This window comes from Diadema antillarum, unplaced genomic scaffold (genome assembly GCF_040938485.1).
Source record: "Diadema antillarum isolate AM-2024a unplaced genomic scaffold, OU_Dant_1.0 scf00000131, whole genome shotgun sequence".
In the NCBI taxonomy this organism is placed as follows: Eukaryota; Metazoa; Echinodermata; class Echinoidea; order Diadematoida; family Diadematidae; genus Diadema; species Diadema antillarum.
In genome coordinates, this window is record NW_027271020.1 from 2,330,584 (window position 1) to 2,340,816 (window position 10,233).

Below are 10,233 nucleotides of genomic sequence, written 5' to 3' on the forward strand. Positions count from 1 at the left end.
TTGAATACAAATCTTTGTCAGCGGGGCTCTGCACAGCAACGCAACAGATGCCAAAGGTTGTTGTGCGACCAGCCTAGACAAGTAGCAAAGATTATATTAGGTGCAATAGAAATTCTGCCTTCAGAGATGGACCTGCAAAAACTGATGATATACACAGGTCATTTAGACATATTTGATACAATTTCAATTTGATATCATTCTTTGCGGAACTTTATAAAGCTTGTTGTTTCAAGGCAATATTTGTCTCGTTTGTGTACCTGCCAAGCGTTCACATTTTCACATCGCTATTTCATAGCAAAGAAGAAGTTTCATTTGTGCTGTCTTTTTGTTAACTCCTGCTAAAGTGATTTATTGGGGATGGGTTAAAATTCCTATTTTGGGTATTAATATCTTCTCCCAGTTTTTCCTATTTACATAATTTAAAAGTTGGCAGCTAGTCACTTTTCATTACTGGTCTTTGTTCAATACTTCATTGCATGAGTGGAATCCTAATAGCAGTTGCTTGAATTTCATATTTTTGACCCAGGTTTGCCTCCGTCCAGACCTCACCTTCTCCTGGGCATCGTTGTCCGACATAAGGACAAACCTCCCCGCTCGCTCAGCCTGGACGAGGAGAGTGTAACCAAGCCCAGCGGGCGGCAGCAACAGGAACCGCCAACTCAGCACATTCCACAGAAGAAGCCCCAGCCCGTGCGGGAGATCCAGCCGCCGGCCAACACCTTGTCATCGTTCAGCATGGCCCTGCCGAACATCCGTGAGATATCGGACATCATAAAGGACAAGGAGCCGCAGGTTCCTCTGCGCACCAAAGAGGTGTACGTTCCAGAAACCCAGCTGGTCGATCCGATCGTGGCGCAGTACGCCAACGCAGACCCCAAACAACTCGAGGTTGAACTGGAAGAGCCATACTCCCCCACAATCGAGGAGCGGGAGGCTCCCTATGACCCATCGGATCCTGCGGACGATTGGAGTGCGGGGCGCAGCATGCCCCCCTCGGCTGTGATACCTGAGCCCGCAGAACCGCCGGCTACCACTGCAGCCACAATCCCCGGTTTGGAGGTGACCATCAGCAAGGATGAACCTGCGCAGTCGTCGGTCACCAATACTGCAGAGCCACAGAAGAGCGATGTGCGTCCCAGTGACATTGCCAGCGTGGCAGCCGATGCCTCGCAGAACCTGCTCAGTGCGTTCAGCGAACAGACGGGTTTGTCGGAGCAGCAGCAGCTGCTGATCCAGCTTACCAAGCAGGTGGAGGAGGCCAAGAAGGCACTCCTGGACCGGCAGATCGAGTCTCTCCAGTCGGAGATCAACAAGGCTGCTGGTAAGAAGAGTGATGCTGAGGAGAGCGCCGATGATGCGGGCACATCCCCCGATGTGAGACTGGCACCGGCTGATTCCAGCACCATGACACCAAAGGACGACTCCTCCAGTGGCCTCGTCAGTGCACCGTCGGCAGAAGGCCAAGAGGTGCCAAAGGGCTCAGTCAGCACACCCCAAGCCCCACCCCTGCTACCACCGCCTGAATTGCCCCAATTTGCTGTGGATGCAATGATGTGGAAAATGGGGCAAACCAGAATGCAGGAGAACAAGGACAAGCAAGATGTTGTGCCAGAAAACATACCACAGTCCCAGGCAGATCACCCACTCGTCGCAAGACCAGAGGTAACAGGCAGCTCTCAGATGGAGTTGCAAGGGACGTGGGATGCAGGTGCACGTAGTCAGTACCAGCCACACCATGAGGTACCACCCCAGGAGCAGCAACACCAGCATCCCACTCACCATTGGCCTCAGCCCCCACCTGGTAGTCATGATCCCAGCCACCGTCCAGAACTCCCTCACCAGCCCCCGGGGGCTCCACTTCACCCAGATCCATCTCAATCTTTCATGTTTCCAGGACCCAAGGGTCATCCCCAGGACATTGCCAAGCACCATGCCCCTCATCCAGAAGGGCCCCTCCGCCATCCCTTCCATCCGCCGGTACCGGCAGGCCCACAGGTTCCAGCTGTCCCAGTCACAAAGAAGCGCAAACTGGAGCCTCCTCCACCGGGGGTTGAAGGCTGGAAGTATGACGACGACCACAGCGAACCCAGCAAAAAGGACCGTCCATCGTCTGCCCCACAGAATCAGCCAAGAGAGCCTGACAAAGACAGGCAACATCCATTCAATCCTCGAGATGAGTGGGAAATGGGACGGGACTTTGATGCCAGGACAGATTACGATCACCGGCAGGACCGCTTCCACGGTGGCGATGTGGATGACAGAAGGCACTGGGGCCGGCAAGAAAGGCATGAAGAACAGTGGGGGCGGGGGGAGCCCATGGGCCATGACAGTAGAGACGAGCGGGAACCGTGGGGCAGGGATGAGGCGAGGCAGGACCCCCGTCGCAGGCGGGATCCGGAAGGGTGGGGGCCCTACGACCCCAGGAGGGACTTCGAGGAGTATCCCCGGGATGAGCGCAGGCAGGGTGGTGGGATGTTCCCCCACCGGAAGAGGAGGGGTGGTATGCGCGATCCACGGGGTGATCCACGGGGCAGGCCCCGTGATGTGCCCCCTCCGCACAGGAGGGGCAAGGACTTTGATTACAGAGGAGGTGCTGAGTGGTAGATAGTTCAGCTGGCTAGGAGACCCGCATAGAGAACTCGAGGGGAAAGATTCGCAGTCCATGCCGAGATGTACATTTATGTACATCCATGTACAAAGCTTCAAAATCATGGTTCTTTAGTCAACTGTGCTGAAATTATTTTGTGTACACCTTGGCGTTTTGTGATTGCAATGGTGACCATTGCTATCTCCCTCTGTGGAGATAGTGCTCTTATCGTTTTCCTGAACATGTCTACTCAACAAGCTGTGATATTTGTGAAATGTACACATTGAATTTGTGACACTGTATTTACACAATTGCCACATATCTCAGTGCAATTTGCATGTTGTCATGTAAATTCTTCTTTGGAACTTGTCAAACGTCTTCAGTCAAGGAGAAGTGTTGGCATGTTTGGAAGAGGAAGATGGTTATATAAACCAATGCCAATAGTGTAGAAAGTTATTGCAAAGAATTTTTTACCATCAGACCAAATCTGCAAAGTTATAGTGTAAGTGTCATCTCTAGAGCATTGTTGATCAATGTGAGATGTAAAATGTGAGTAGATCTCTCTTTCTTTCTCTCTCTCTTTCTTTTTGTATTGTTTATATGCTAACTTGCTAGTCAGTGACTTGTTTCTGCAAAAGGAGACACTGATTTGTTTTTTTTAATTTTCTTCAAGAGCGAGAGGTATGCCCCCAAAAAAAAGAAGAAAAAAGAACCAGTCGATTCCTTTCCTTCTTGTTTGGTCAGACTTACCTCTTGTCCCTTGACTCATTGGAGGACAGACTAGTTGGCTGTGTGCCAGGAGAAACTTGACATTACTGATGAGATTTCAGGGTAATTTGGCATAGTCATGTGTCGCTACATTATACATAGGCTTCCGTTGTACCATTGGTGATAATGTACTGCATTGGTAGACTACATTTATAGGACTACTGCTAAAAAAAAAAAAAAATTAACAAAATTGAAAATCAAACTTGTCTACCACATTAGGATAGAGTTTAGAGTTGTTAATTGGTTCTTGTACCACATGTAACAAGAATGGTGATAATGAAACCTACAGCAAAAATTGTTTTCTGTTTTCCCCCATGTGTGGAATGGCTATTGCAGTAATGTGTCATAGCTGGATCTGTAACAAACATATTTTAGTGATATCAATCAATAATATACTAATTCAATCAATTCTGTGTAAAGCTTTGGAAATGGATGTGGATGTTTAGTAGGACACAGTGAAATTTCCTCTGTGAAAATGCTTTTATTGGTCTCATTTATTTTGCTATGGGTATTATTATTTGGTGTGTTGATTCATAACGATGCATCTGCATGTTTGGAGATTTAACGTCAGCTTACAGGCTTTTCTGTTGTTTGGAAAAAGTCATTCATATATCTTTAGATAGTAATTCTTTTCTGAAACCTTTTGATTTTCACAATCCTACCTGTGTCTGACTTTCTGTGCACAGCCCTCTGCCTCGGGTATGCCCTGAATTCTGCTCCTTGCGTCACATTTCGTATGCGTGTTACTCGAGAGGCAGAAAGTTGTTACGGCTCATTCCCGCTGTTGTGCGCTGTGCTACGCTCGTCATGATTGACCAGTAGTGGTTGATCTTGGAATTTCCATGACAATCTACATTGCTGTTGAAATCATGGTTTCACTTACGGAGTAATCATGGGGATTGTATCATGTCTTATCAGATTTTAAAGCCAGTTGTTGCAATTGCATTGAGCGTAGAAAAGTTTTGGACAGTTAAAAATTGTCTATGATCAACGCGATTAGCCACAACTGACCTCAGGATCTGATACGATCACAACGATTACTTCATGATTCAGACCATGATTTCAGTTCACAAATTGTGATACAAATACACAAAAATTACATAATCAGCTACTAATGGCCCAATCATGGTGAGTTTAGTGGATTGCACAACAGTGCGAACAAGCCATAAATGCTACGTATTGTTCACTGGAAGCTAATCCCCTTGCGCTTTTTGGCAAAGGATTGATGATATTGTGCACAGCAACATTCAGTTTCTCATTGAGATTTATTCCTTTGTTTTAGAGCGTCAAAGCTTTGTACTTTGAGTTACACCTCTTGTATTTATGTTGGTATCATCGACAGTAGGGGAAGACAAGTTTTCTTCATGCTGCAATAGATTTATGATTTGCCACTAGGATCAACGTCTTCGTCTTGAAATATTTCTCTTCGTTTTCCGTCCTGCCGCCTCCATGCATCTCCACGAATGGAAATTGTCCTGTGTAGCGTGATGCTGCATGCTAGACAGCCATTTAATTAAACTGCAGTGTGTGACTGTGTTGTTAGCAAGTATGGCTATTGTCGAAAATACTGTCTTCTAACGCTATTTTGCTCCATGTGATCAGAAATTAGTGGCTTCTTTTATAGTTCTTTTCGTTTCTTTCTTCCTGTTTGTCTTCCCTGCTATATGCCTACATTACCTCACTTTGAATGGTCAATATGATTTTAAAAACTGCACATCTCACTTTGCTCACTTGAGGAGAAAAAAGAATGAAGGAGAAAATGCATGGGATAATGTATTCATGTAGTGATTGGTCTACCTGAACTAGTGGGTGCAATTGAATCTATGTTAAGTGTATAAGACTGTGGTTATTTATATCTCATTTCAGTGGGGTCCTCCCTCCCTCCCCTCCCCCCTGCTTTGGGGGATAGTGACAGATACGGCTAGGGAATTGGGATTCAAATGAAAGCAAATGGAGCATTTATATGTTTGTGTTCTTTGCTTTTCTTTGTGTTTATTTGATTATTTTAGTCCACAAAGGGGGAAAATATTGTGTCTTGGCATTAATTTGTGATGCAGTCACCTACACATCCTAATTTGATGTTGAAGTTCCCTGCCTCTGCGTAAAACTCATGACCAGGGACGGGAATCTTTCTGGTCGTATATATATTTGGTTTGTCTGCTTGTTTTAGCTGTATAGCGAGTTATGGTCGTGTGTCCTCATTGCAATGCATTGTGCTTTCGATATACAGGAAGCTTGTCAATAATATTGCATCGGTATTTTCCAGTCGGTATTTAGCCCTTAGAGTGCATTGAACTCTTTCAATGTTGATTGTCCAAAAATGGTGCCATTTTAACCAATGTCTGGTTGTAGAGTGTCATAATGTGCCATTATCAATGCAGCAAATACTGTACATGGCTGGAATAGTAGTGACAACAGCTTATAAGCCAGTTTGTAGTTCCGCTTTGCGCGCTTGAGCAGAAAAAAGGTCATTTGTGATAACGGGCATGTTGTCTTTTAAAATTTGTCAAGACAAGCATCTGTGATGTAGGGAGTCCTGGTGATTATTCATGAATTCTTCTAAATGGTGTTTGCCTGTACATTCTCCTAACAAAAGCATAATTTTTTTTTTCCTTTTTAAAATAAAGCTTAGTATTTGGCAGTAATAATAGAAATCAATTGTAAATGCATTCAATACGCAATAGAGAAATTAATGCTTCATATAAATGTTAATTGACAAGCTGTTCTGGTCACCTGGCTCACGCAAGTTCATTATTTGTTTGAACATGAACTCCATACATCATTATGTCTGGCAAGCTTAAGAATTATGTCGCTTTGAAAACAAGTGAAGTGCATAACCAACTGAGATGAAAGAAAGATCATATGGAAAATGTGCACATGAGCTAATTACCGACTGGCTTGTTGCATGGTAACAAAAAGAGTATCACACTGTAACTGTGAAGTTACAAGAGTATGTGTTCCTGTATACAGCCCCAGTACTTAGCAACTTTCAGGGGGTGTGTCTAAAGCTAGCAAAACCTCCCAAAAGACAATTCTGTTTTCTGTTAAGGGCTTGACTGTATGGTTGGACTGAACTGAATGGTGTTCATTCCTTTGGTTTTTAAAGAAAGTGGTTTCTTCATGAAGATTGTAGTATACACTGTATGCTCAACAAACACCCTTGTACCGCTTTCCATGGTCAAAACCATATCATTCTTTCTCATTTCTTTGGAATTGGATTCAATATTACATGAAGTCAGATTAAGATTCTAATCAGATTATAATTGCTTTGATGTTGTACAGTATATTTTCTTTTCTTTTTATAAGATTACAAAATCAGATACTTATTTACATATTGCCACATTTTATCAATAGATTGAATTTATTTTTTTACACTTGGAAGAGTTCAATGTGGCAATCTAAATCCACTAGTGGGATATTTTTCCTTTCAGGCACAATGAATGAGTGGACTCTATTATGCCCCCCCCCCCCCATACACACACACACACACACACACACACACACACACACACACAAATAAGATTAGTGACGATTGATTAGTAATTACAACCAAGTCAAAAATACTATCTGCGAACATGCATAGCAGGGTGTACAATTGTAGGCACATGTGATTTGGTATCAGTAAAATGGCTTGTTACAAGGTGATTTTGGTGGGCAACTTTCATGGAATTTTTACTATCAAGAGTCCCCCAAGTTTTTTTTTTTTAATATTATATTTGCACCATGTCGATATAATGATATTAATATACACTCCTGGTGGGCTAACTACTGTAAAAGTGGATATTTTTGCGCGACTAATTTTTCGCGCCTGGCCAGGTAAGAAGAGTTTGTTTTTTTAATTCCCCGGAATCAAGACATCACGCACAGAAACAAGTGGCAAGCAAAAATATTAGCTTGCTTTTATTTTCGCGCTACTTTCTGGTTGCGCAAAATGTGCGAAAATTTTAACACCGCAAAAATTTCCACATTTACAGTATGTCATGTTCCATGTTTCTTTGGAATACTGTAAGCAAAATAAATTTTGTCTTAATTACCCCCCCCCCCCCCCCCCCCCGCCCCTATGTTGGTTGGTTTGATAGTGAAATGTGCGGTGTATTGTAAAACCAGAAATTTTCATGTGCATGAAACTTTTGCCAAGTTTGCAAGGTGCCAAGATTTCGCGAAAGCAAAATGCACGCAACAGTGATGTCGACACAGTGTGTCCGATTAGCAAAAGTTTCATGCCACAAAATAGGCCTTCGCCCAAATTTCATGCGTCAAATGTTGCTAGTTATACAGTATATTATGAGACCACAGGCTGTGTATATATTCATAGTCACCATCATTGTGGACTTTTGGGCATGTGCTAGTTTTCAAGGAAAAGCAGATAGGTGTGGCCAAAGTTTTTAGGCTGTTCAGTATGACTGTACTTGGTTGCTTGTTTTAGAGCGCTGTCTGTACATTGCATGGCCTGCCTCATGTAACTTCCCGAAAGGTAGCGTCTTTGAAGATTTGTAAGTAGTGTCTGTTGTATATATATATGGACAAAAAATTAAAATACAAATATATGCATTGTGAAAAACAGGAAAAAATGAATTTTTTTCTTTAATCTGTCTGTGTATATGATATGGGTGGCTTCTGTCAGAACACATTTGTAATTTTAAACATTAACATACTTTACTTCATGATCTTGCGATGTTGTGTGCACTGTATCAGAGGACAAGTGAACACAAATAGAAGTGTGGATTGAGTGAATGCAGCAATATTACAGTGGACTGCTGTTATAACGAAGTCCTCGGGACTGGCAGTTTTCTTTCGTCATATCGAAATTTCGTTTTAACCGAACAAGTAAACAATAAAGAACATAGAGCTGATAATGTTGCGGCCTGAACTTGTTTCGTTGTAACCGGAATTTTGTTATAACCTTGTTCGTTAGAACGGGAGTGCACTGCAGTAACACATTAGTGAAGTTTGAGGAAAATCATACAATCTGTTTGCAAGTTATGAATTTTTAAAGTTTCAATGACACCATGGCTGGACGAGACTGCAACAGTTTGTGATATCACTGCAGGACAATGATATAAGAAGATATAAAGAAGATATATAAAGAATTCCACAAAATATCTTTTGTAAACAAAAAATAGACATATCCAACTTACTAACACATAATTGTTCCCCCAACTTTCTGAAGGAGAGGAGTCATTTGCTCTTTCATTTTGCTAGAAAATATAAAAATGTTGAATTCTGTTGATACTTTCTTCATATTGTTGTGCTGCAATGACGTTACAAACTCTTGTAATCTTTCCATCCCGCGCTGAAACTTTAGAAATTTGTAACTTCTTGCATTCACTCAATCCACACATATCTTGGTTAACCTGCTCTTTATAAGGTGGTGTCATATGCATTTTTACTTCTGCCAATACATTTTCATCGGTGTTGGTTTGTTTGTTTGCAACGTAACTCGAAAAGTTGCGGTCGGATTTGGATGAAACTTGCAGGAAAAGTTGATGACACAAGGAACAGATGATTAAATTTTGATATGGTAGCTAGTTACATGGAACTCCAAGATCTCACAAACACTTGTCACGAGAGCAAGTGCCTATGGCATGGAGATCACCACAGAAAAGTCAAAGGTAATCATCAATAGACGCCCCGATCTCTTGTTTAAAGCTGCATTTACGCTGGTCCACTTCCTGGACTGTATTCGTAGCATCATGTATACACTGACATGCAGTGACGTACGTTGATGGTGTCTGTATGTACACTGTATTACACAAGATCACCCCTCCTGAATACATAATTTTTTTCGGGAGTACCAATTGGTGGAGTGTCGCAATCAGCGGTTGGGCGCACTGTGTGGGTGCATGCATGTGTATGCGTGTGTTAGTGTGGGGAATGCAGACTATTAAAATCGTCCAGTATCTAGACTACGTTTACACCGAATCCAGCACAAGTCACGGAATGGGGTTTTTGCTATGATGCGCCCAAAGAAACCATGTCTGATTCTGTTACAATATCACTTCCCCGCTAATAATTTTGTTACAAAATTAATCTTCTACCGTTGATTTTGTTGCTCTTGATTTTGACCTAAGAATAACATTTTGAGTGATTTTGTACCCAATTACTGATTCTTTTTTAACAGAACCAAAGATGGTTCTTTTTGGCGTACCATAGCAAAAACCTGCCCGTTGCTCGGTGTTAACACGGCATAATATTTTTGTTTCTGAAATGAAAATTATACAAGAGGGGTCTCGCGCTCACCTGAATATCACAAGTTCATCTTTCACATATTCTTTGCAGACTCTCACCTGAGAATATAACAAACTTGGTGGTGTGGATGGGCAGGTCTTACAGCTGGGGGCATGGTTTCCATTTGCATATTCCATCACACTGGTAAAAATACCTGCCATGTACACTGTACTTACAAAGTTTGACTATGCAGTCTATCGAAAAAAAAAAAAAAAAAGACTTGAAGCTCTATCACTTCTGAATCTAGATAAGGATGTTTTTGAATATTCCTTGAGAGGTTTAGGCCCCCTGGGGTCCCCAAAGGGGAGTATGGTGCCCATTTGAACTGATCGAGATCCTATCCCCCAAGGAATGCTACCTGCCAAGTTAAGTGAAAATCTGTCAGGGGGTTTTCAAAAAGTAGATGACATATGTAAAAAGCTTACACACAATGCACACCAGACAACGAACGAAGAGCGATCGCAATAGCTCACTCGAGCCTTCGACTCAGGTGAGCTAAAAACCCAACAAACAAACAAACAAACAAACAAACAAACAAACAAACACACAAACAAACAAACAAACAAACAAACAAACAGCAAAACAAATACAAATAACACTGAAGACAAAACAGCATGAATATAAATTGTAATCCAAACCTGGAATACCTT

At 42.4% G+C, this 10,233-nt stretch overlaps 1 protein-coding gene across 1 annotated transcript in view; it reads left to right on the forward strand.

The window, feature by feature from the left end:
- The window catches only part of LOC139720689 (uncharacterized), a 34,403-nt gene extending 31,765 nt beyond the window's left edge, over positions 1 to 2,638 (forward strand). The window contains exon 19 of the mRNA XM_071632045.1: positions 527 to 2,638. Within this exon, the coding sequence (XP_071488146.1) occupies positions 527 to 2,604 (2,078 nt within the window). The 3' untranslated portion in view covers positions 2,605 to 2,638. The remainder of the gene's footprint in view (positions 1 to 526) is intronic.
- Positions 2,639 to 10,233: the final 7,595 nt, after the last annotated feature.